General features: G+C 50.9%; 1 protein-coding gene across 2 annotated transcripts in view; it reads right to left on the reverse strand.

Moving 5' to 3' along the window:
* Nucleotides 1-5,732: 5,732 nt before the first annotated feature.
* The window catches only part of EEA1 (early endosome antigen 1), a 49,346-nt gene continuing 28,424 nt past the window's right edge, over nucleotides 5,733-26,654 (reverse strand). For both annotated transcript variants that reach the window (XM_078861031.1, XM_078861032.1), the window contains 15 exons: nucleotides 26,183-26,383; nucleotides 25,460-25,573; nucleotides 24,777-24,932; nucleotides 23,837-23,976; nucleotides 22,385-22,697; nucleotides 22,026-22,127; nucleotides 21,166-21,360; nucleotides 20,335-20,517; nucleotides 18,777-18,962; nucleotides 18,000-18,131; nucleotides 17,430-17,615; nucleotides 16,336-16,574; nucleotides 14,011-14,131; nucleotides 12,331-12,429; nucleotides 5,733-10,828 (listed from right to left, as the gene is read on the reverse strand). In XM_078861031.1, the coding sequence (XP_078717157.1) occupies nucleotides 10,709-10,828; nucleotides 12,331-12,429; nucleotides 14,011-14,131; nucleotides 16,336-16,574; nucleotides 17,430-17,615; nucleotides 18,000-18,131; nucleotides 18,777-18,962; nucleotides 20,335-20,517; nucleotides 21,166-21,360; nucleotides 22,026-22,127; nucleotides 22,385-22,697; nucleotides 23,837-23,976; nucleotides 24,777-24,932; nucleotides 25,460-25,573; nucleotides 26,183-26,383 (2,487 nt within the window). In that variant the 3' untranslated portion in view covers nucleotides 5,733-10,708. The remainder of the gene's footprint in view (nucleotides 10,829-12,330; nucleotides 12,430-14,010; nucleotides 14,132-16,335; nucleotides 16,575-17,429; nucleotides 17,616-17,999; nucleotides 18,132-18,776; nucleotides 18,963-20,334; nucleotides 20,518-21,165; nucleotides 21,361-22,025; nucleotides 22,128-22,384; nucleotides 22,698-23,836; nucleotides 23,977-24,776; nucleotides 24,933-25,459; nucleotides 25,574-26,182; nucleotides 26,384-26,654) is intronic.

Consider the following 26,654-nt stretch of genomic DNA (forward strand, 5'->3'; position numbering starts at 1 on the left):
TCACCACCACAAACACCGCTTCTTAACAGACTGTTGGGTCAAGTGCTGTTAGCGAGCACCTTTGAAGGCCGGCACGGCACACGAGAGGGTGGGTGGCCAACACCACGCCCGACCGCCTTGGTCTCCCTCGTGGCGATGTTTACACACCGCACCAGGTACTCATTTTAGACTGAATCGACCTAGGGGAGGCCCAGGACCGGTTCAGATAATCCGTCACTGGTGTTGGCCGTGAGCGGGAATCGAACTCGGGAAACGCACGCGCGCGCGCAAAAAAATAAATGATCCTATCAACGAGGGCGGGGAATCAAATCGAGCCTTCAATAACGATCGATCGGAAAGATCCGGAAGAGAACGGTTCATTGGGGGAGAGGCGTCCACGGTTGAAATATCACCCACGACCCGGCTGCTTGCGGGGCGTGTGGAGGGCGGCAGTGGGTGGGTGGGTGAGGCTGGAGGAAATTCAAATCTGCCGCTCATCAATTATGGAGGAGACTGCGACGGCGGTGGTGGTGGTGGTGGAAGGGGGAGTGGTGGCGCAGCGGTTAACGCGCCACGCAACGAACTCGGCGACCCGAGTACAAAACCCGGTGCTGGGACTCCCCCCTAGGTCAACTCGGCCTCAATAGGTATCTGGTGCAGTTTGTAAAAAAACAATTGCCACTGGGGAGACAAAGGCGGTCGGGCGTGGCGCTGGCCGCCCGCCCCCTCGCGTGCCGTGCCGGCCTTCATTGGTGCTACTCGCAAACAGCACTTGCCCCAACAGTCTAAGGCTACGCGGGGGATCTTTGTCTTTGGAAGGGTGGAGCAGTGGCAGGCATGGCAGTCGGTCCATGGTAAAGGTTTTGTTTGAATTCCATCGCGTAAATATATAAATGTGTCGTGAAACCCGCCACCACCCGACAACGGCCAATTAGTAAGGGTTGTCACGTCAACAAAACGTGCCAATTCGTGACTACTTCAGCACGCCGGTGTGTTGGAGAGCAACCCCAGAACAACATTTACAGTTTGAGTACTGTGACGTGTCCGCTGGTGATTGATAACAACAACCACCACCACCACCAGCCTCGTCAGGCGATTTTGCCAGAATTGTGGGCGCGCGTGCGAGCGAGTGGGAGGTGTGAGTGGGAGATGTGAGTGGGAGGTGTGAGTGGGAGGTGTGAGTGGGGGGTGTGAGTAGGAGATGTGAGTGGGGGGTGTGAGTGTGGGGTGTGGGGTGTGAGTGGGAGATGTGAGTTGCAGATGTGAGTGGGAGATGTGAGTGGGAGATGTGAGTGGGAGATGTGAGTGGGGGGTGTGAGTGTGAGGTGTGAGTGGGAGATGTGAGTGGGAGATGTGAGTGGGAGATGTGAGTGGGAGATGTGAGTGGGAGATGTGAGTGTGAGGTGTGAGTGGGAGATGTGAGTGGGGGGTGTGAGTGGGGGATGTTCCCCGTGGTATTGGAGGCTCTTCCGCGCTTTGCTGCTGCAGCACTCCGCGCTGAACAGCACCGCGCATTTTCGCAGCAGCAGCAGCAGCGTCACCTCGTTCACTGCACGTGGGGCACGGCCGAGCCCAACGTTCCACAAACGTTCAAACAACGTTTCTGAAAGATGAACGGAACGGACGACGACTTGGCACGGCCGAGCCCAACGTTCCACAAACGTTCAAACAACGTTTCTGAAAGATGAACGGAACGGACGACGACTTGGGATCTGCTTGCGACTTCAAAGAAATGAACACCCACCACCACCGCCGGTGTTACATTATATTTGCACCAACATTTGGTGTTCTCGTTGTTGTTGTTGTCGTCGTCGTCAAGAATAATGAGAAGAGCGGTCGCCAAGGAACGTATGTGCGTATGTTGAACTTCTTTCGCACCGTACGTAGCCAACCGTGCTAATTGGAGATGCGGGGGAGAAGGGCAAGAGACGAACGCACAGTTCTAAAGAGATGCGTTTTCAATCTAGATGATGACTTTAAAAGTGCATAACCTCCAGTGGATTTCGAATATCAGAGGGGAGAGCATTCCAGACGGCCGCAGAATGGAGTGTGTTCGAGCGGCCGTACCCGGAAGGAGATGGACGAATGAGAAGAGGTCTGTGCAGCTGCTCTGGTGGATTATTACAACGCGAGACCGTGAGAGATTGATACATCGGACTTATATTAATATATTGAATCAATTCATTTATATACTTTTCGTGACCTGCTCCCCCTTTTCCTTTATTTATCGTGTTTTTTGTTGTTGTTGTTGTTGTCACTTGCTAACCCGCCCATCCATACTGGACATCTGTCAAAAAGAGCTTCACAGCTCATCGGATTCCTCCTCAAGTCTAAATACAGATTCTCATTCTGACTTGGTGACGGCTTGACGGGGGGGGGGGGGGGAGCTTAATCCAGCAGTGGATTGTGGCTGACACAGCGAGTGGCCGCTGCTGTGGTGAGCCGGGGCGGTCCGATCAGAACGCAGCCGCGTCACATTCTGGGGTTCACTCTTCGAGCAGCCAATCGACCAATCGATCGATCGATCGCTGCACCTTTATTTAGAAGCAAGCGAAAGCCCTCTGAGACGAGCCGAGTCTAACAGGGGGGGGCGGGCGGGTGGGCTCGATGTTGGAATCCACGCTCGACACGACGTCTCCTCCCTCGCAATCAATGGCCTTTACTCAGAAGCGGATTCCCAAGCGCCAATGGCGTCTCTTCTGCGAGGGAGACTTCGGTGAGATGCCTCGCGTCTGCGGACAGCACCCCGCGTGCGTCCCCGCACGTGGCCTCGTCGTCCGCCATGCTCTCTCCACTGCTGCCGGACGGAGGCCTCCCTGAGCTGCTGCCACCCCTCGCGGTCACGTGGTGCAGCTGTTCATCTTCAGGCGTCTTTCGCTGCTTTGGCTGCCACTCATTCGATAGCCGTCTCCTGCCCAATCCCAATTAATGTTTCCCTCAACAGTGAACGATACTCACCAAACATCCCAATGTGGCAGGGAGGACCCTCCTGAAAATAAAATATTTAAAAAAACGTCTTGACACTCAGCGACGCTTTCACCAAATGAACAATCGACGTTATTGCGATGATGTATCAACCAATTGTGTGCGCCGTTGTTAATGTCACAAATAAAATAAATTGGCGTATCCGGAATAGCCTCGACGTGGCTTCGATGATCTTTCTCAGGCAGCGGTGACCACGTGGATGAATAACGAGTGCGGGCCCGACCGAGCGTGCACATCGCGTACCGCTCATGGGACGTCTTCAACCAACCGCCACTTGCGTTGCGCATGAACGGAGGGGACACGTGACGTTCGCATGGCTGCCCCTCGTTTCTGGTGAACGCAATGGACACGTGACGTTCGCATGGCTACCCCTCGTTTCTGATGGAGGGGACACGTGACGTTCATATCGCTGCCCCTCGCTTCTGGTGAACGCAATGGACACGTGACGTTCATATCGCTGCCCCTCGCTTCTGGTGAACGCAGTGGCCACGTGACGTTCGCTTCGCTGCCCCACGTCAGGTCGCTGCCACCTGGCCGTGTGGTGGAATGCACGCACGCATTTTTCGGAGTGGGGGGGGGCAAAGTGAAACGGACCAAGAAGGGAGAAACTGCATCTCTTTGACGACCCGCATTAAGGATAGACCCCTGCAGTGCGTCTCATCATTTATTCATGAATGTCACAGACGGGGGGGTGGGGGGGTGGTTTGGAGAGAGAAAGATAAATAACCGCGTCGATCCGTTGCAGCAGAAGTTTGTTTCGATGCGAGGGTGATATTTTGCCCATTAAAAAAATGTTTTAATCGTCGAGCGCAGCTGATCACGTGACTTACGACCACAGAAAGACGTCTTGGGGCGGCACAGACACCGCTGCATTCAATCGGCAGTGAGAGCGCATCAACAGCGGAATCCGCAGACCAAAAAAAAGGCATTCATTACCTATTTATCGCTCCATTGTCGTTTTCAAGACGCGTGAAACGTCAGACGCGTTTAAGCCAGCAAGTTTCCCAATAACGAGTTCGCGTAACCCGAGTTACGGGACCGGCGAACAGCGTTCGATCCCTCGCCAGTCGCGGCTAACATCTGTGGCGCGTGATTTCAGAGCCACTCCAGGACCGCGAGGCCCTCTCCGCCAGCCCACAGTAATCAGCGCGTGCGATGAAGCACGGCGCACCGAAACAACCCCTCCCACGAATTTGACAGGGGGAGACGGGGAGACCATCCAGCAGTTGATTGACACAAGGGCTGTTATGAATTGACAGCACCATCACCACCAACAGCTGAGCCAGTTTAAAGTCCCATTGTGCGAGACGCGACATCATTGCCGCTAACTTGACCTTGCGGCAACGGAGTCAGGGCGCAGCGGCAGATGGCACGCATGGGGATCGAATTGAGACCTCCGGCTCGCGTTTCACTGCTCGGTCGAAAGCAAGGAGGTGCCTGTAACTGCAATCGATTCCGGCTAAAATAAGCAACGAGCGGCAGCGGCGGCAGTGGCGTCAGCAGGCCCTGAAACGGATTTACTCTATAGCTCTCACGCCTTCACAAAACTCTTAGAATTAAACCGAACGCGCACGTGTACCCGTTACATGGGTGTCGGGAGCTGCCGAGATGTTGGGTTTGATTGCAGGCAGCCGCCTCTCATTGAACCCGGGGTTCTCAAGGGCAGCGAGTTGTTGGTACCAGCCCGGTGACCGATGGCTGCACACGCGAAAAAATACGCAGAGTAAAATTTGACTAAACTCCGGCTCGGAAAATTCAAAGTTTGACTGCGATGTGCTGCCCGCTGCCCGCTGCTATGCGGACCAGATGTCACTTGAAGGGATATCGGAGGCAGTTCTGTGATAGCCGTATGTGTGGGCCGTTCTCTTTGAGAGATTCGAGAAAAAAGATCTAATCTTCGTCTTAATGCAAAGTCACAATTGGGGAAACAAAATTACAAAAAAGAATGATGCCCTCTTCCATCAGAAATTTGAGGAATAATCACGATCTGCTGTCGCGAATTGATCTGAGAATAAATTTCCCTCCCATTCATTTTTGTTGCCATCTTGTTTGTGTTCTCACTCTCTTGTCCTACCCCAGGTAAGCCATTGTGCGCGCTCTCGTGAGCCCAAATGTAACCCGAGCCACAATTTGTGTACAAGTCGCATGAATTGTAAGTAACGCTTCGTTGCAGTTTCACGCATCGTGGTTGTAAGAATCAATCTTAACCAATATATCAATACGTGCCCAATGTACTGTTGAATCTGCTGGGGGTATACTTATGGGCTTTTTTTAAAGGGATAGATGCAAGGTCAGCAGTTTCGCTTGATGTAATAAATTTACTCAATGCGGTGACACTGGAAAAGTCATCGTTGCACAGATCCGAAGTGGTTTAGGAAACAGGACCATTAAACGCACCACCACCTCTGCAACTTTCGTGGGTCGTTTTCCCAGCTTATTCTAATTCTATCGGCATCAGATCATGGGATGCCAATCTTGTGTGAGTCCATAGCTTCGGGCGCCGCGGTGGCTAGATGTTAACTACCTCGCCTGGTATGCAGGAGGTCGTGGGTTCGATCCCCACCTTGACGCCTGCTGTTGTATATTTGGAGTTTGTTTTCTCAACACGCGTTTATAATATTTGGCTGCTATACATTTCCATAGGATAAGCCACTTCGTTGAGCTATCATTTGAAAAATAGCTAAAAAGCTCAGTGGGCCTTACCTGGTAAAATTAAATGTTTATTTAAAGTTTTCGTTTACTCCCCCAACGGTTTGGTTTAAAAGAAAAACGGTCAAACGTTTATTTCGCATCTGACAGACCTAGAGGATGTATGCAGAAACAAATCAAATACATCCACAAGCTCTACACCATCAGAGTAGTTTCCCCAGGTATTATTTTATTTAAAAATATGATTCAACACATGCAGATCCATAATGTCTACACAACATAAATCTTTACTTAAAATCTCAGCGCCCTATTACAACTTTAAAGTTACGTTATGAAAATATATAAAAACAAAAAAAAAACATTAAAAAGCCGTCACACGCCACGTTCCTCACCTTTCCTATCGGCCACCTCCTCTCGAAGCTCACTGCTGCTCTGAGCTTGCATGCTCGTTGTAGCTTCATAGGACTGCATTCCGTTTTCAAAACCAAAGCCATCGGAACTGTGCAAAGGAGAGCGACGAAGATTGGCCGGATCACAAGGATTTAGGCCTCTGTCACACAAAAACTAACGACTGCCAATAATGCAGGGTGCAGTTCGCGGGCTCTCACTCGGGGTAAAAGCAGGTCCCCGCAAGGGTCGTCATCGGGCCTGATAAATCCACTGCTGTTCGAAAGCGTTCTCAAGCCGCAGCCATCTCTCGTGCTTCTGCTAAGTAATAATCCAGCGAGCCCCCGATAGGTGAAAGCGTCTGAACGACATCTCGATGATAATCTATATCCAGTCACCAATCACCGTGTGATATAAACTATCAGCCATGATCGATAAACTGCTGGATGAAGGCCTCCCTCCCCAAGCCGTGCCTCACCGTCCTGTGATGCAACAATCCATCTGGCTGATGCACGCGGAGTTGATCTTCACCCATGTTACGTTAATTTATTTTGTATTTAATTAACCTAGATGAGCTCAGAGGCTTACATTTGTTTTTTTTTATTCGGAGCTAGGCACAGACTAAACGACTAGTTTTTCTGCGGATCATGATAGTGGGTAGGACATGAATCCTGAAAAGAACATGTGATGTTTTTTTAAATCTAGGTGCCAAAGCATGGTTGAGATGTAGTTTTAAGAAAAAATGTAAAAACTACATTTTACAAAACTGTGCAAAAATTACTTCTGGCCTTTCTGTTTAAAAAAATCAGTGCAAATTAACAAATGTACGTAAGAAACGATGATCGCGTGAATGACGATAACAGACGTCGTCTATTAACATCAGCGAGATTAGAAGGCGTTGTTAGGATTTATTTGAAAAGCAGCTTGCATTTTACCCAACGCGCATCGAAGCTTCCTCGAGCAATAAATAACAAGCGACGGCCTCCAGGCAGGGTTTGAGGATGAACGCTCATCCATCCCTCCGACAGCCGCCGACCGAGAGTCCACAGTTTCAAACGCAGACGGACCGCCGCGGAAACAGCTGGCGGGGTTGACGCGACCATCACAACGAAGAGGCGGCGCTCGGCGTCACCTCGACGACGATTTCACAACAAGAGCGAGCGAGACGTCGACAAAAAAAAGTCAGACCACGCCGCGTTCGCCTGCCTTCGCGTAAGCAACTTCCACGCAACCTTTTCTAGTTTTCCGCAATCCGTCCGGGTGTTCTGCGTAGTGTGCCCCAAACACACTTAGATGGGGGGGGGGGGGGGCGCGTTCGAGACCGACGGTGCCGCGAGATGACCGCGAGTTTCAAGATGCGACGTCGGCGCGCGTGTGTACGCGCGTGTGTACGCACGCACGTGCCCGGAGCGTGCGTGTCTCAGCGCTGACACGAGGGACCGTGTCGTTTCGCTTTTTTTGGCACGGGACGTTGTTGGGGAAAGTGAACAGGAAGCAACGGTGAACAGAATTGGTGTCGGTTCTGCACAGAGGCATCTGGGATCGGCGAGGGGACACAAAAAATAACCGACGTTTCCTTACAAGAACCGCGCGATGCGCACAGCAAGCGCACCCGCTTAAGATTTTAGGCAGGAGACGACGATTTGCTCTCGACTTAAGACCACGGGCAGGGTAGGATTTTTACAGCGATGCTGTATTCACTGGCAAAATAAGTTCCGTGTTAAGCAGCTCCACAAATTGCCAAAAGTGTCGTAGTTTCTATGCCAACCGCCAGCCTTTTATTCCACGGCGGAGATCAAAAAAGAAATCGTTGAAATGCAAATCATTTGAGAATCCACATTCAATTGACCGTCTCTCTCGATATACCGGAACAGTTAACGTCAACAGGGAAAAAATAAAAGACGTTCAGACGTCGATGTGTGTTAACGTAAGTTGTTGAGTGAAAACACAGCCTCTGGAGTAAAATGTATCGGTGCTTTTGACACCAAACGCTCGCTCAAACTTAAACCGGTTCCTCGGTTTAAGTTTGAGCGAGGTTTTGTCCACAACATCGCGAGCTGTCGCACCACCGGCACAGCCGAACAGAGCCCAAGGGGACAACAGCTCCTCTGCATTTCCCAGTCGTGTGAATTGGGTACGGCCGCAGTCAGTCCATGGGCAGGTCGTGGCGCGGTGGGGTAAAGTGTGGGTATTCCCACCTTTATCCAAGATGTCTAGCAAGCAGGCCACATTATCCTCTTGAGAGCGCTCGCTACAACACCCTCCGACGGAGGCCCTGCCGACAGCAGCGGTGCGAGAAATAAATTGCAGGGCGGTACCTTCACCCACGAGAGCCTCACGGAGTTTTCTCCTCACATCCAGCTGGGTCCCGTGTTGGGCCCCATCAGACAGTCCCTCGGGTGCGTTAAGCGTGTGCGACAACATCCACACAATACAAAAACCCGCTCCCTCGCTGCCCAGAGCCTATAATTAAACCTACTTGCTGTACTGACTCGCAAAGGCACCCACACCCGGGTGGATGCCTCGTTCTCTCTGCAAAACTTCGTGTGATCCACAAACCGTCCCCCACCCCGCCGAAATGAATTATGTTGGTGACACCACATTGGCTGCGGCGCACAAGAAATAAAACTCGACCCGTTCGTCATCGACACCGTGGCCTTTAAAATAAACAGCATAGAGCGCGGACGACAATTTCGGGCAACAGTGCCTTCTTCGTTGCACTTCTGATCAATCCGCTCTGATGAAGGGGCCACTGTACGCGACGTTGCCGATTGCGGAATAAACTTTAACTGATCAGGCCACACGGTGTTACTGACGAACAAGGTTTGAGCTCATCATGGCCACCGCACCGAGCAGACATCCTTCCCCCTCCTCCGTCTGCTAAGGAAAATCAGAGCAAGAACAAAGCCACAATGCACAATCCCAGTGTCTTTTATCTCCGTTACGAGGAATTAAGTAACCTTAAAACACGTTATAACATTCAATAAGAAAAATCATATTATCTTCTTAAATTATAATTTTGTTAAAATCGTCAGTCTTGTTGATACGTGGTATGTCTGGTTAGCTGTGTACCGCTAGTTTATACAGCTGACGTGATTATCAGTCGTTTCAGAATATTACGTAACTTCACGTTTTACTCGGAGTAGGCATGTAACGATGCACCAATTAGGCAATTAAACCCGATTCTTGCGCTCACAACCCATGCATCAAATCTCGCGCGGGAGAATCGATCATTTTCAATCCGAACGCATCGAATGCAAGAACTGGATTTCGCGCAATCCCTGCAGCCGGCAGAGGCGCTACATTCTCCCCGACGGCAAAAAAAAGTCTAAATTTCGCTGGTAAAATCTTTACGTGCCCGGTATACACGGGCAGGATGGCAGGTAGCTTCACGCCATTAAGTGTCGTTCTGCGGTTGTTTTTTCCCCCCTGGCCCGAGCACGAACTCCTTCACCGCGCAAGCGGAAAGCGCCCCAGCGTGCCGTGCTTGTACCTCGCAAGCACGCACGCGCTCAGGCTCACGGCAGCCACCGCTTGCCACGCTACGGCGCGAGAGAACTTGCCGCGGTGGTTATTATCGCGGTGCCTCTCGAGAACGCCGTCGCTTTTAAGGCGTTTCTCGTCCGGCGCAGGAATCGGCGGGTCGAGGTTTTCCGAACCGCTCGGCGCCGCGTGATAGAAAAAAAAAAGGAGCGATACATTCGAATGCGAGGTGCGGCGTTTAAAACACGACGCCTCCCGCACCGGCCGCGATCGTCCCGACCGTTTTGCCGAGGCGTTGCGGACGAACGAGAAGCTGTTACAGCAGGATGCCCGACCTCGCCGGGCGAGACCCGACGATCGTGCCATCACGGGCGACAAAACAAATATGCGGCAAAAGGAATGTGGAGAACTTAACAACACGAACCTTGTAAGGCAATGGAGCTAGAGCCGCTTCTTGGAGCCACTTCGGTGAAACGTGATTGGCTAAAAATAGCCTCGCCAGCAACGCCAGCCCACTGCGTTCTCGATGAAATAGAGGCGAGCCGTCATCGGACTGTTACGTGAACGCTGAATGGCCGAACCCACTCTGACGAGGTGAGGCTGCTCTCTGCATCCCCACCGTGGTGAGGCAGTGCTTTGTCTGCGCCGATTAGAGGTATTACCACTGGGGCTGTAGTTGTTTCGCACACTGCCTGCAAACCGTGTGCATGCCGCCCGTTGTGCGGCAAATCTGCGTGTGTGACCCAAACGCCTTCGAGCCGGAACTGTTGAATGCAAAATAAAAATTGAAACAATTTCTGCATTGTTTTTTCTTTGTTCTCTTGAAAGATTAATTAAAATCTTGTTTTTTAAGGTCTTCATGTTTAAGATGACTTTCAAACAATTAATAAAAAATATATATATGATGTCATTCAGTGTAGTGTTAATCCATGAGACACTTAAGGTCGCATGCAGAAGATCTTTCCACGGTAAGACGCTCGGAGAGTTTGAAGAGGACCGCGCAACGCACACACCGACGCAGACGCACGCACGCGCGAGTACACGCACGGACAAGCACAAGCACCGACGCTCAGTATCGCTCACACGTACCGACCGGCACGCTCGACAGCACACTTTACAAACGCAGGCACACGCAGGCACACGCACTCACGCGCACTCACACGCACTCACACGCACTCGCACACGGGCAGGTGCCCGCCACAGTTGCGGACTCGGCTAGGCCTCATCATTTCAGTTCTTCGAAGCACGTGTCGCACACCCGCACTGGCTTCTTGGCTGACGGGATCATCGAATTCCGAGCCGAGCATTCTCCGCAGAAAATGTTCCCGCAGTGCCTGCAGTGGTGCTGCGGGACAGAACAAAAATACAAAGACACACACACACACGCACGTCAGTTGCGTTCTCTCCTAATGGTGTCGTGGCTACATTTAGTTTACAAAAAATGTAAGTGCCACAATCTTCACTTCACCCTCGCTTTCTGTAACAGTCTCACAAATGTTGTGTTTTGTTTGTTTGTAGACAAGGCATTGGCATGTGGTCATGGACGGTAAAAGAAAACAAATTCATTAACAGAATACTATTGAACATAGTGAATATTTTTTCTTTCATTTCACTGCAGTCATGGCAATGACAAATAGTTGTGCACGACCTCAACAAATATTCAGGAAATCCTGCCACAACCAAGCCAGGGATTTGGTCCAAATTCCCACATAATCAGACTCAGTGGGGAATAGATAGGGACTAAAGAGCCAACCTCTGACATCTATATAATTAAATACACGAGGCAACTTAACCAGGCCAAAAGACGGCAAAATGCTGACTGTCACTTGATCCGTACACGCAGCCTTGGCTGTGACCTTTCACCTCGACAGAAACTGCAGCAGCGGCTTGGGAAACGTGACGGTAAGTAGACGTGCATGCACGCGGAAACACGCGGCATGCCAAGACCGCGTCAAGGATCTCAGAGATGCATTAACACAGAGCAGGCTGACATCAGAGGCCGGTGAGGCAGTGTGGGGCGGAGTGCCTCGGCAAATCGCAGTCACTTAAGGTGGCGGCCGCCGACTGAAATGAACCGCGACGTTCCAAACATTTTATTTTCGCCCCCGATTCATATTAAACAAAAAAAAAACTGGACAAAAAAATAAGAGCATCCCCACATATGCGGTCATTAAAAAGAAAACCACCCCGCTTTGTTCAAAACTGAAGTGGCTATCAACTGTTAGCCAAAAGGATTAACAGCAATTCTAGATTTGAAGCTTTCGTGACTGCTAGGATTCATATTCTTAGGTTTTTTCGGTAAAGTCACGTAGGTAAAAAATTAAAATTAATAAAAGTAAAATAAAATTTAAATTAAATTAAAATAAAATAAAAATCACGACGTTTCGGAGGCAACACAAGCTACCATCTTCAGGTGGAACAGTCACAGTACGCTTGCTGTATCAAGTAAATGATTAACAGCAACCCCAACTTAAAAAGGTGTCATCTGCACCACTGGACTCCCCAACACCAAACCTGGTAGGGAGAATGAGAAACAAAATAACTTGTGCTCAGTGATGTAGCGTGGATGGCATTGCCCCTGGGGCACCGAATGAAATGGAGTCGGCCCCCTGTCCAATTCTACCCCCGGTCTTTGTGTCCCAACGCAAGGGCCTCTTGGTCCGTGCGCCCCGGTGCAGTTGCACAGCCTGCACCCTCGATAGCTACGGCCACCGCCTGCGTTTGATAGTCATGATCCTGACGACGACGGCAATGATGATGATGATGGCGCTAATAATAATGACGATGAGAGGGGTGGGTAAGGGTAGCGGTTAAGGCCAAGGGGCAGGGCTGGAAAACACCGCTCACCTTCCTCACAGTGACGGAGAAGCCCTTCCCGCAGCCCATGCAGTTCTGCACCTCGCCGTCTTCCGCCCACTTTCGGCTGAGCAGCTGAGTGTGCTTGATCTGTCACAGGGCAGACGCCGAGTTTAGGTGCACGCGAGAGAGGCGGCTCCATGAATGATGCATGGCGATCTATCCGGCGAGTGTGTCAAAATAGACACGGGATGGATGAGACGGCAACAGACTGCTGTCGCAAATTAAATGTTTTGTGCACGAGTGCCGTCCGTGACTCAAGCGAGCGTGGCGTGCGTTGTGCACGGTTGCGTGGAGTTCAGTATGCGTGCGACGTTAAGTCTTGGGCGGCGACTATTGGGCGCGTAATTATTTACCCGCTTAGAAAATTAACGGCTCATTGTCGTGATTCGATTCAAAGGGTGATCGTAATGTATTGGATTTACCATCTGTTTGTACCTTTCAGTGTGCATATTTCTAATTTGTACACTGTTGTTCCCTCCATTATCCTAAATGCAACATGGGCGTCTGCATGCACAGTCCTTCCTCAATTCCCTGCAGGACAAGGGCCTTCCCACACCTTGTGGAGGATAGATGTGGGGACATAAAAGTGCAATACGATGGATTTTTGCTGCACTGTCCTCTGTTGCCCGCGACGTAGCCCCGCAGCGGTCTATCCACACCAGTTAAGGCATGGTGGTCGCCCCTGCAAGCACTATCCAGGCTTAACACTGATTACATTGCCAATTCACGAGATTGGACGACCTATTCTGGGTGATTTGGCCATAGCCAAACACGCATGCATATCATTTCCATGCATTGTAAATAATCGATTCTCGAACGAATGATTCGGCGCATCCATCTCGAGCATATACCAGCTCGTGTGCAGTTACTCGGTGGATTGCGACATCGCTGGAGCGTGAGAGATGGGAGGCAAATTGGTAAGGGCTTTGAAGATCCAGCAAATTGATTGACGACGATGTGATCTACGAATCTGCGTGTTGCGCTCGGATGACTGGTTGTGCGGTGTCGTGTGCTGGGTGTTGCAAGGGGCCACGTCAAAACGTCAATTCCAGCATCCTTTATGTCACGACAAGAGAATCCAGGAATTATCGCTTACGTAAGACGGATTCATTATTCAGTCACTCGAGCATCTCTTGCTCCGTAACACGGGCACACAATGGCTAACGCTAGGCAAACATCCGAGGGACATTTGTGTTGATAATTAACACCGCGTGCGAGAAGGGGCCACGGTTTGACACTTAACCCACAAGTCAGAAGGTTGCAAGTTGAAATAGCACTGAGGGATTAAACATTAACAATGTACTTTATTCACCCAAAAATGGTTTCGATAAATCTCACAACTTTGGCCAGATTCTCATGTTCACCAAATCATTGACGTTTACGTGATATGAAGAAGGACCATTGTCCAAAACATCGCCTATTACACTTAGTTTTTTCTTTCAAGGCGACAGCGTTATTGACAAATGCATTGATTTGTTTTCATTATTGGTCCCTTGTGAACTGCTGTGCAATGCAGGAACAGCAGGATCACCAAATAGTTTGTTTTCATTTTAGTTTGGGTCCCCGCTTTGGGAAAGTTGACCACTTGCGTGGCTGAGTGGTGATTGTGCGTGCACTGGCGTCACGGCGCAGCCGCGTGTCACGGCGCTAGCGGACTCCCCCACCCACCTGCAGAGACTGGTTCTCCCGGCCCAATTCCTGCATGGCCGCGGTGACGTCATCCAGCTTCCGTCTCAACTCCGTCACCTTCGCCTGCAGCTTCTCGATATCTGCCTCGCTCTTTATGCACCTTGATTGAAACGACACAAAAATAAAAAACACGTGGACGTTTGGAGTGGGCCTGGGTGGGTGGCTTAGGAGGTGTGAGCACGGAACCGATATCGCCGAGATCCCGAGTTTTAGCACGCTGGTGCCTCTTCAGAATCTCATCTACGATCAATCGGAAAGTAACATCTATAAAGAAAAAAACCTGTTTTTATTGTAAAAAGAGATGAAAATACCGGAGTGCATTTGGGCTGACACAACCCAATGAGGGCCCAAGAAGGCTGCATTTGAATGACCGATAACTGCCAAATAAATAAACAAATAAGGGGATGTCTAACATGTACGAGCACAGTAATAATAATAAATAAACATTCACATTTTTGACGCATTTAATTTAGCAACCTGTAGGATCAAATCATTTGTCTTATCACCCGGTCACGCATGAATATATATAACGGCTTTTAATAAACCCAAATGCTAGGTCGTCCGGACTTTTTCTTCTGTGCGTCTTGTTCTCAAAATGTTTTGAGCCTTCCCTTGAACGCCTACGGTTGTGCACGCGCGGGATAGATTGAGTACGCGCAACTCTGCTAACTCAAATTACTCTGTGCCCGCCACTACTGCGGCTATCAACTTGCAATCTATACGGCGAACACCTGATGCGCTTGGGCGAGCGCGTTCAGAAATAACTCTCGCTAATATTTCATTATTGGGTGGGTAAAAATACCCTCCCGCGGGCCAGGGAACAGAGCCGGGGATCCCGCCAGACTACGTCAGCGTTAGGTCCAGTAAGTGAGTCAAGGAAATTGTCGACAAAATAAACCCACACCCGGCGTCACCAACGCCAGAAAGGGACAACGGGCCCAAGTGAGACGGCAGATGACAAATTACTCTGAGCAAAGTGTGCGAGATCGAGACGCAGCGGACAGCCCCATTCAGGAAACGTTTGCGCAATGTCGTTGCCTTCAGCCGAAGTTTAGTGGTGTGTCATTTTCTAGCGGAAAATGTTGTCAACAACGAAGGTTGTACACGTCCCATTGACTCTCATTAAAAGTAAGCGGCCTTGGGGCAGGACACTTCAGAAGCGGGGGGGATGATCGCTGGTGGTGAAGACAAACATCACTGCAGCAACAACAATGAGCGTGTGCAGGTGATCGGCAGATTGCTACATCCAAAGACCGTGACAGATAGCGACGGATTGGAGGAGGCCTTCAACCAGCAGTGCATTTATCACGACTGATGATGATGACGAATGCTGATGACAACAATGTTTTTGTCGGTGTTGCTTTGCTCAAATGGGTTTAATTGACCATACTTCTCCATGCTGGTGGGTGTGGGTTGGGGAGGGTGGTGAGCATAAAAGCAGAGTACAGCAATACAATTTCCTACATTGCCTTATACTTCCCAACAGGGCTTGGTAATAGGCTGGTTGTACACATATTCGGAAATGACCGAGTCTGTTAATCGACTCGAGAGCAAACCAGTTTACCACCCCCCAGAAGAACTCTCGCTTATTAAGCACTACTACATGGGTGGAGTAATTCTCATGCTCAGCACAATCAGCATAAATGATGGCGTTCATAGCACTCAATGAGCTCTTTAAACAGCGCTAATAGCTCTCAGGCTCAGCGGGAGTCAGGGACTAACGAGCGAAATAAAAAAAGTCAGAGGTCAAGGGGTCATAGTTAGGCAGTCAGGGGTTAAACACTCACATATCAAGAAGTGGACGCTGTTCCTTGGCTCAAGTTTCAAGCATCAACTGCCCTAAAACTTCTGCTCACTTCCCGATCCAACCATTTCGTAAACATTACCACGATTCGTACGTGTTTGCCCCCAGATTGTAGCTTTGTTGTTGTATCCGATCAAGATAAAAAAAATATATAACGACAGCTCACTGCTCCACTAACGTGCACTTGTGCAAGGGCGTGGCCAACTTTGATCACAATGCACGTCTGGCATCCAGTGGCAAAATCTTGTTTTCCAAGAATAACTATTTTTATTTTACCAGGTAAGGGCCACTGAGCCATGTAGCTCTTTATCAGAAGTGACCTGGCCACAAATGATAGCTCAACGTGGAAATGTACAGCAGCCAAATGCTCCAAACAATATTACGCATAAGTGCCAGGGGTCATGCCCCATTCGCTACCGCAGTGGCCTCTGTATCAGGGAAATGAAAAGCCCGAGGTGGCTAAGAGCCCGAGGGTTCCGTGTGGATTATTGAACGCCAACCTGTCCAAAAGCACACGCCGCTCCTCCTGGTTGTTCTGCACGGTGGCCTCCATGACCGCGATCTCTCCCCGCAGCTCGTCCCCCTGCTTCTCCAGCTCGGCCGTGCGCCGCTGCGCCGACTGCCACTCCTTGCGCATGGTGCCCAGGTTCTCGTTGAGCGCCGACAGTTGCAGCGCGGCGCGAGACTCCGCCTCCTCGTGCGCCTTGCGCAGCTTCTCCACCTCCTGGCTCTGCTCCTCCTGCGGGGGGGCGGAGGGGGGGGGGGGGGCACGGGCGCTTACGCGAGCGGCACCAGTCAAGACGGCAACACGCGTGCGTGGTGGGGTCAGTAAACATGTGGGCGTTCCCACCTATTCTGAGCCATCTGGTCAGCATGGAAGACGAGGCCAAGTTACCCCCTGGAGGCGCTTTCTAGAGCTCCCTCGAAATCAGGGGTCGTCAACCAAAATAACAAGAGCAGTTATTTGTTTCCGATTCGGTACATAACTCAATATTTCAAGAGCCGCATGATGCACGCAAATAAATACATAACATACATTCATTAATCCCCCGCACTTCGCGCGAGAAGAGCACACAATTGTTGTCATCACATCTACGCCTCTATATAAGGAACGAAACAGGAGGACTTCTCCACAAATCTGTCTGTTGCCTGATGAAGCTGGTTGTAATTACTGGCAAAACGTCGTACTCAGATTGTAAATGTTGTGGCTTGGCTCTCCAACACACCGGTGTTACTGTACTAGTAACTAATTGGCACGTTCTGCTTACGTGACAAACCTTACTAGTTGGCTGTGTTGGGTGGTGGCGGGTTGAACGACACATTTATATATTTACGCGATCTAACCCAAAAAACCTGTATGATGGATACATAACATAGCGTGCATTACGACACCAAGCAGTCCGTAAAGAGCCGCATGCGGCTCCGGAGCTGCAGGTCGCCGACCCCGGCTCGAAACGGTCGTAACGTGAGCGGGCAATTGCTCACTCCACGTTATTGCTCGCACCAACGAAATCGGCAGTCCATCTCACCGACTGCGATCGGTCTCGAAGGGCGTGAGGCCCGCCCGACCGCGCCGGTCTCGGGGAACCCTCACCACTTTCTGCTGCAGCGCGGCGGCCTCCTGCTGCAGCTCCTGCTTCCGCTGGGTGGACGCGTCGCGGGTCGCCTGGTGGTCCTTCTTCTCCTGCTCCATGAGCGAGCGCGCCCCCTCTGCCTTGGACTGCAGCTCCCGCTTCTGCTGCAGCAGCAGCTGCTTGGCCTCGTTCAAGCCGGCCAGCTCCTGGGGTCACAGCGCGCAGGTAGGCGTGAGCACGAGCTGGTGGGCGCGTACCGTGTGGCTGGCATACAAAGATTTTCGTTTTTTCGGAAGCGATGTGGCCACAAATTACAGCTCAACGAAGTGGCTTATGATGTGGGAATGTATAGCAGCCAAATACTATAAATGCACGTTGATTCTAAATGTGGAGGGGAAAACTGGAGGACCCGGAGAAAATGCACTCGACCATGGGGAAAACACGGAAACTCCAAATTTACAACAGGCATCAGTCAGCGTCGGTATCGAACCCACGGCCTCCTGCATACCAGGCGAGGGTGTTAACATCTCGCCACCGAAGTGCCTCGAGTGCCAGTGAGCGACAACGTGTGCCGGTCAGGTGAGCCGTACCTTCTCCCACTGCGCCTTGCTGGACTTAAGCTCCTCGCTCAGCTTGCCATGCTTCTCCTCCAGAGCTGAGCGAGCCTTCTCCAACGCAGCCTTGGCCTTCTTCTCCGCCTGCAGCTCCTCCTCCTTGTGCACCTGTGGGCACAGGCATATCCCATTACTAAAGTAATCGATTAGGCTATAAATAATTATAGGTTCAATTACTTGCTAAATCGCGAAAAAAATGGGCACCTCTGTTACCATATGTGTCGCCAAACGGAAGTTGAAGAGCGGGGCTTGGTAATGACATCGAACTGGAGAGGGGTTTCCCACCTTTATGTAGCAACATTTAGGGGCGGCTATCAATTTGAAAGGGGCCCGAGTTATCGACCACCAAACAAGTAGCCGATTATAATTTTACTTAACCGACAAATCATCCAGGCTCTACGTGGGGATGAGAAGGCCATGCTCACCATCAACGTCCGTCAACAAAGAGTTTGGTGAAGCTTGTAGAGTTGCAAAACAACGTTCCAACGGAATTAAATTCAGGTTCGATTTCAGATAATATTGTGGCCTCACGTCCACAAGCAATTCCAATAACAGACAAGATCGACGGAAAACCGCACCTGCTGCGATGTCACAACGCCGACTCTTAACGGCGACAGACGCAACTTATCAACACTGATTGCGGTGCCTACAATACACTGTGTGATTGGTGCACGATACAGTACAGCACACACACACGCGCACACACAAAAAAACACGCGGAGCAGTCGGACAGCACCGAGCGCTGGCCCTGACCTTGCTGCTCTCGAGCTGCTGAGCGGCCTGAACTTTGACCTCCAGCTCCTGGGCCTGAGAGGCCGCTCGTGCCGCCAGCCCCGCCTTCTCCTGCTCCAGCTCGACGGCACGCTGCTGCAGACCGCTCAGCTCGTTGCGCGATGACGACAGCTCCTCCTGCGCCTCCGACAGCTTCTTCTCCACCGCCTGAGTGCCCCCCCCCCCGCGCCCCCGACACCCCACCAAGGGAAGGACGGATGACAAATAATTAACAAGGCAGCGCTCACACGCATCAGGAACCGATGACCAACGCGGAATTCTGCACGAGCGGAGCAGGAAATGGGTGTGACGCTTCTGTTGCACGTGCACGTCTCTGTGACAAATGCACAGCATAGGAGCTCTGCTGCCACCTGCTGTGAGATGGCAGTTACAACGTGCGATGATGGGTTTTTGAACGGCACATCAACAAGACACTTTTTGTATATCCTGTGGATATGTACCTACCTAATCTGCATGTCCAGCACGGGTGTTCAGCTTTATTATGCGCTGTGACGTTTGGTTCAAGTGGTCTGTGGCTGGGCCCTACTGATATTATTATATTGGAAGGTAAAAAGCATGGAGGTGACATCACAGTGATATAACGAGCTTTAAGCTCTTGCCAGACAGCGAGTATAATAATGCACAGAGCTTAGGCAAACACCTAAATTATAAGAGATTATTCACATATTGAATTTTGGATTAGGCCACGAAATGATCTGGCCATATTTCTGCCGAAAAACCCTCCAACACCCTACATAGAAAAAAACAATTCCAATGTTCATGTGTGCTAGGTGTTTAATGAGCCAGTCATTATAGTTTCCACTCACCGTTAAGCTGAAGAACAAATTTATAAACCAAATTGGCAATTAGATACAACGTTTATCGCTTGAATCTATGTCAAGCATCTTCAGGAAAACCCAGGAAGTCAGCGACTTCCAAAATTTGACCTCGTGGATTTTACACTATGAGACCTCCTTTACCAGTGGCAAAATATAGTAATAGGTTGTTACCCTTTCAACTGGTACAAAAACTGACACCTTTATACAAGGCATCATGTTTGCAATAACCACAACACAAGCAGTCAAAATGCAAACAAAAAGAAACAACTCTGATAATGATAATGATATGCACTGCCCTTGAAGTTGATTGGTCCACACCCGAGATAGCTTTTCTTAGAGCCTAGTCTCCATTGGTGTTGGACCAGATGACGCTTTCTCGGGTGTGGACCAATCCACTTCAAGGGCAGTGCATATCATTATCATTATCAGAGTTGTTTCTTTTTGTTTGCATTTTGACTGCTTGTGTTGTGGTTATTGCAAACATGATGCCTTGTATAAAGGTGTCAGTTTTTGTACCAGTTGAAAGGGTAAAAACCTATTACTATTACTCGTGGATTCCCGTGATTATCCACATACGTGGCCGCCTCCTGCACCATGTTAAAACCGCATCCTCTCCATACAAACGGGCGCAGTAGCGGCCGATACTCGCGTTAAAACGGCAACTTCTGTCGAGGTTGGCGAGGTAACAACCATGGCCTTACCTTGAGGTCCTGATAGGTGGCGGAGACCTCCGACTCCTTGCCGAAGAGGTCCTCCTGCAGACGGGTGCTCTCGGCCTGTGCCGCCTGGAGCCGGCCCTGCAGGTCCTCCACGTGGCCCCTCTCCTGGGCCAGGTGCTCTTTGGTGGCCTTCGTTTCCTGCTGCAAGAGCTGCAGGTCCTCCGTCTGCAGCGCGGTCGGACGGCACGAATGGGACGGGTCGAGCGATACAATTCCCATGACCAAATCGCCCCGACCGTGGCAGATCTCGGAAGCGCAGCGGGGTTAAACCTGCCTACTGGCATGGAGAATCGTTTGGAGGGGAGACTGCATACTGCTTAGAACACCTTTACACCAACCCCGAAGCGTGGTCAGACAAACCCCACGGCTGACATAGCGTGGTGAAACCTTCATCCAGCAGTGGATCGATTAAGAGTTATAAATGGTGACTGAATGAAATGAAATTAACAGGGCTACAAAAATGTGTATTTCAGTTTGTTTCCCAGATGGCTCATACCTAAAACGAAACTATTTTTATTTTACGAGGTAAGACCCAACGAGCTATATATTGCTCTAAATATGGCCCCAAATGATTGCTCAACGCAGTGACTTATCATGTAGAAAATTAAAGCAGCCAAATACTCTAAAAGCATATTTCTAAATGTGGAGGGAAAAACCGGAGAACCCGGAGAAAAATCCACGAGACCACGGGGAGAACACGCAAACTCCATATAAACAGGCGTCAGGGTCGGAATCGAACCCCCGACCTCCTGTATAGCAGGCGAGGTAGTTAACGTCTCGCCACCGTGGCGCCACAAGTTATATCACACCCACCTGAGCCGCAAGTTCGGCTGCGGCTTTGGACAGCTGCCCCTCGTGGTCCTTCCGTTGCTGCTTGGCCGATTTCTCCGACTCGGCTACCTTGCCGCGGAGTTGCTTTGCCTCGGCCTCCTTTTGCCCCACGGTCTGCTTCAGCGACGCCAGCTCAGCCGCGGTACCCGCCGCCTGATCGCGCAGCGACTGCGCCGTCTGGGCGCGTTCACGGCGAGGGGCGAAAAAGCGAGAGTTGAAACATTCTGCGCCGCGCCTGACACCAACAAACGCTAACCGCCGCCTGACCGGAGGAGGACACCCGTCGGCAAAAGTTCACAGGGGTGCCAGAGACACCACTTGAGACGGGAACGCACATGCAAGGCCCCCCCATTAGCGCGGCGTACAGTATATCACACACGTGTGCAGTGTATCATGTGGGAGAGTGGCTTCAAATGACTGTAAAATTACCAACGAGATTCTGCAGAGTTCACGCGATTGATTCTTGCAGACTGAATAGCGATTTCAAATCGGTGTTATTAGCAAAGCACACTATCTGTATTTATTAATTTTAATGTTTTACCTACGTGACTTTACCGAAAAAAACCTAAGAATATAAATCCTTGCAGTAACGAAAGCTTCAAATCTAGAACACACTATCTGTGTTCAAGACCCTATGACTCTCAACAAAACCCAAGAGGATAAACAATAAATGAAATGATTTCTCGGAAAGTGAAGGATTTCTTTCGTCTCATCTGGCCTTTTAACGTACTGGATCACAACCAGAAATTGTTCTCTGGCCGCCAAACATTATCGCTGATAGTCTTCATCATCAGCCATGATCTAACCACTATCGCGATGATGATGAAGATGCAGCAACCTACCGCCTCCGTCTGCGTGACAGTGCCGAGCAGCTGTTCATGCTCCTTCTTCGCCTTCTCCAGCTGCGCCTGGACCTCCTTCATCGCTGCCTTGTGCTTCTTTTTCTGATTCCACAAACACAATTGTGTGAAGGCGTCAATACATGAATGTCGTTACAATGCGGCATATTTCTTGTTTGGTCCTGTTAGAACACGTACGGACGGATCTACGTACGTGTGTATGTTGAACCTCTCTCGCACCGTACGTAGCCAACCGTGATAATCAGAGATAACGCGTACAAATTAGCTGCACTTTGTGCAGATTAACACCGACTCTGGGGCGTGCACACTTAAAGGGACGCTCGTGACACGAACGCGCTCACCGTCTCGGCGACGCCGATCTTGCGAGCCTCCCTCTCGGCTCCCAGCTGCGACTGCGCGTCCGCGACGCCGGCACTCAGCTCCTCCAGCTGCCGCTTGCCCTCGGAGAGCTCCCGCGCGAGGGAATCTCGCTCCGACCGAACCTCGCCGAGCTGCGACTCCAACGCGGCGGCGCGTCCCTCCGCCTCCGCTCGCTGCCTCTCGGCGGCGCCCTTCAGTCGCTCGTGCTCCCCGCGCAGCTCCTCCTCTCTCCGCGCCGCCGCAGATGCCAGCTCCTCGCTCTTTTGGCCCAGCTCAGCCTTGGACCGGGCGAGGCTTGAAGGGAACAACGGCGAGATGTCATTGTGGCCCAAGCGGTCGATGCCGTCACTCAGCTCACCGACGCCGTCGACCCCCTTCCACTTGCCGAGGGCTGCTGCACGGTAGACAAGCGGCCTCCCCAGACCTGTCCTAATCCCCACGCTATCTAGGTGATCAGGTCTTCGCCTCGGTTGTCGGACTCAAGGAAACAAAATGAATCCGTGAAAAGTCTCTAGTGTACGTAGGGACATATGTAAGTACACTACGACATCTTTTGTCAATCGGCTGCTGGAGGAGGGCATCCAACACCGATGTACCCACACATAGCAACCATTTGTCAATAATATAACTCATGAAATCAATACTCTACTTGACAAAATATTGATATAACAAATCTAGCTCATAAGGGAGACCGGTAAAACCACGAAAGAAACTATTTATCTTGATATTGAAAGAAAATAACAAAAACGTCGTAGTTTTTTGTTCTTTTCTCTCAACCTATCCACGTGACTTTACCGAAAGGCCCACAGAATATGGAATTCAAAACATTGGGCTGAATTTGCTTCAGACCAGATAGCACGCTTGGAGGATTCTGCACATCACAACAACAAAAATAAAATCTTAAAAAATACAAACTATGCAAAAATAGGATTTTTTTTTTTACACCTTCCGGGCTTATACAACATGAGACGCACAAACTGGCTCCACAGCAGACGGGCTCCAATCACTCGGCGACGCCGGCTGCTCCTCTTCACAAACCGACCACTCGTTGCTTAAGAAAGGCAAGGCGAGCGTTCCTCGCGGCGATGTCAAAAACGCAAACTACACGCAGTGGGAAAAGTGGTGCGCAACTGACCTCTCTTCTTCTTGGTTCTTTCGGTAAAGTCACGTAGAAGGGAAGTAATAAAATAAAATAATTCTCATGACGTTTCGGCCACAACGCAAGCAGCCGTCCTCAGGTGAAGAAACAGGTCTGTCGAGAAGATAGCGTCTCGACAAATCTGTTTCTTCACCTGAGGACGGCTGCTTGCGTTGTGGCCGAAACGTCGTGAGAATTATTTTTATTATTTTATTACTTCCCTTCTACGTGACTTTACCGAAAGAACCAAGAAGATGAATCCCTGCAGTCACGAAAGCTTTAAATCGAAACTGACCTCTCCTTCTCAAACTCCAGCTGCTGTCCCAGTTCCTGTGTTCGAGCGTCCAACTCTTGCCGCTGCTTGTTGGATTCGCTCAGCTCCTGCCGAGCCTTCTCCATCATGCGCTTCTCCTGCGTCAGTTCCCCCTCCAGCTTCTGCATGGCACATGGACACAGGCCCCGTTCACTGCTGGATGAGGGTCTCCTCACGGCACGTTGGTCGTGGGCGGGGTAGGTTAATTGAACGTAATCGCCACGCTGGTCGGTGCTGGTTGATGAAGGTAGGAAACATAGACGTAGGAGCATAGAAGCACAATACAACAATGGGTTTTCCTGCGTTGCCCTCTGCAACTTAGTCCCGCACCTACGAGACATTGCTGTGCGTGGCGGTCGTACATCCAAGTGCTAAAAGTAGGCTCAAGTCCATTTAGCTTCTCAGATCTGATGAGATCGGGAGCATTCTGCATGATTTGGTCAGAGGCACTGGGCTCTCACCTGGCTTGAAATAAAGTACAGACAGTGTCTGTACTCCTATAACGCGGTAATTGCGTTCCTGAAGAACACCGCATTATGGAAAAGTCGCGTTATAATGTATAGCGTAGGGCAAAGCACAGGCCGCGATAACACGTGAGATGCGTACGCAGGCTGAACAAAGACCGAGGCGTGTGGGTAGCATCCAGCAGCATCCAGCAGCATCCAGCTGCATCCCGCCTCATGCGATGCTGTGCCGAGGCACCCGCACAACCGCCTATTCCTACTCACGCGACGTAGTTCCGTTCACTCGATCGCGTTATATATCCAATTCGCAGCCGCGTTATAAAAAAGATGCGTTCCCTCATACATTCATCTCGTTATATCCAACTCGCGGAATTTTAACCACGCGTTACAGGAGAAGAGGCTGTACATGAACGAAAGAGAGTTGGGACGACGCGGTGAAGCAGGGGAACCAACGAGACCTTGGCTCGCGCCTGCTGCTCCTCCGTCTGCTGCTCAGCCACAAGCAGCTTCTCCCGCTGCTCCTTGAGGCTGCCCTCCAGCTGCGAGCAGTTCTCGGCCCGCACAGCCAGCTCTGCACGGAGCTGCTCCATCTGCGACAGCGACTGCTTCAGCTCCTGCCCGGCACACGAGGAGGGAGGAGGTGGGGGGGGCGGTTAGCGTGAAGGGAAGAAACGAATATACCTCGGACACGGAGGTTGCCCTGTTCCCTACAGTTGGCTGGCTCAGGAGTCAGGATGCTGAGCCGGCACCGATGAGTTTCCTGGGTTCCAATTTGTGTTTGAGACACCGGTGTATAAACCAGGTTCTCTCACGTAATGATTTAGCAGATTTAAGCAGAACTCAGCTAATGTGCGTGGCTGGGAACAGAACCTAGGTCTCATAGACATTTGTGGCAAATGCCATTAGCGGGCACCTATTAAGAGCAGCATGGCACGCGAGGAGAGCATGGTGTGGCCAGCCCAATTCCCAGCAACCGTAGTCTCCCCAGCGCTGATGTTTACGCGAAGCGCCGTGTTACTCATTTGAGGCCGGGAATCGAACTCGTGCCACCGGGTTCATAGCACAATGTGCTAACCACTACGTGCATGCGCGCACACACAGATTCACATTGAGTCTGAGGAGGTTAACATGCAACTCTCACCTGCTGCTTGTCCTGCAGGGCATTCTGCGACTGCTCCGTGTGGTTCTGCAGATCTGCCCTCAGGGCCGCTTTAGCCGCTTCGGCTGCCAGAAGCAGCTCCGACTTGGCTTTCACCTGAAGGGGCGAGAGCCAAGGTGATCACACGGGCATGTGCGCAGCGCTCGCAACGTTTACCAGCAGAGAGGGATTCACGATGCCATGCGTTGAAAGTCCAGTCCGCAGCTCCCGTGAGCACCGTGTGGTAACCCTGGGTTGTGATCGACGTTTTACGCACCAATAATCCAGGGCTTTGAGAGTAAGGGTTGCTGGATCACATATATTTGTGAAGATCCCAAACCTGCTGGGCTGCGGTGTGCGTGGGAAATGACAGTACAGCAAGTGGGTTCCTGTCCCATCTGTGTGGAGCTTTGAGTGTTATCCCCCAATGGAATTGACCGAGTGCACTAAAATACATACACAGTGTGGCCAGGTCAAATATATTCCCCTGCAGTACCTTATTCGTGCTGCTAATATGCTGGCAATGATGAATGCAAGTGACGCGTGAGCCCTTTTATTTAATTGTTTGATCTCGTGCGGCCATGGGCCGTATGAAATAAAGCTGCGGGGGGCCTTATCGGCCCCGTGGGACATCAGTTCCCAAGCCTTGGTGTAAAGGAAGCAGTTGAATCAGGTGTGGTTCAAGCCCACGTGGCAGGCATGGGACAGGGACGTGCCACCACGTGCCTGAGAGTCGAGCTGCGTGGCTTTTTCCCGCACGTCCGCGAGCTGCGAGTTCAGCTCGGACGTCGCCGCCTCCAGCGTGGCGCAGCGATCCTGCGCGGCGCTCAGCTGCGTCTTGAGCTCCTGCACCTTCTTGTGCAGGTCCTCCTGCGCCTGCCGGTGGCTCTCCGTCTGGTGAGCCAGCCGCTCCGTCAGCTGCGACAGCTGCAGGAGGTAAACCAACACGCGCGGCGAGGATCAGCGACAACGACAACAAAGTGTCACGAGGTTTTGGGCGAGTGGGGGCACACAATCGGACAAGATGACTCTGTGGCTTGTCGGTTAGTTTCATACAAAGAGATGAAGCCTCAAATTTCGATTTAAAGCTTTCGTGACTGCAGGGATTCATCTTCTTGGTTCTTTCGGTAAAGTCACGTAGAAGGGAAGTAATAAAATAATAAAAAGAAAACACCTGAGGACGGCTGCTTGCGTTGTG

The sequence above is a fragment of the Lampetra fluviatilis genome, chromosome 11 (genome assembly GCF_964198595.1).
Source record: "Lampetra fluviatilis chromosome 11, kcLamFluv1.1, whole genome shotgun sequence".
Classification (NCBI taxonomy): Eukaryota; Metazoa; Chordata; class Hyperoartia; order Petromyzontiformes; family Petromyzontidae; genus Lampetra; species Lampetra fluviatilis.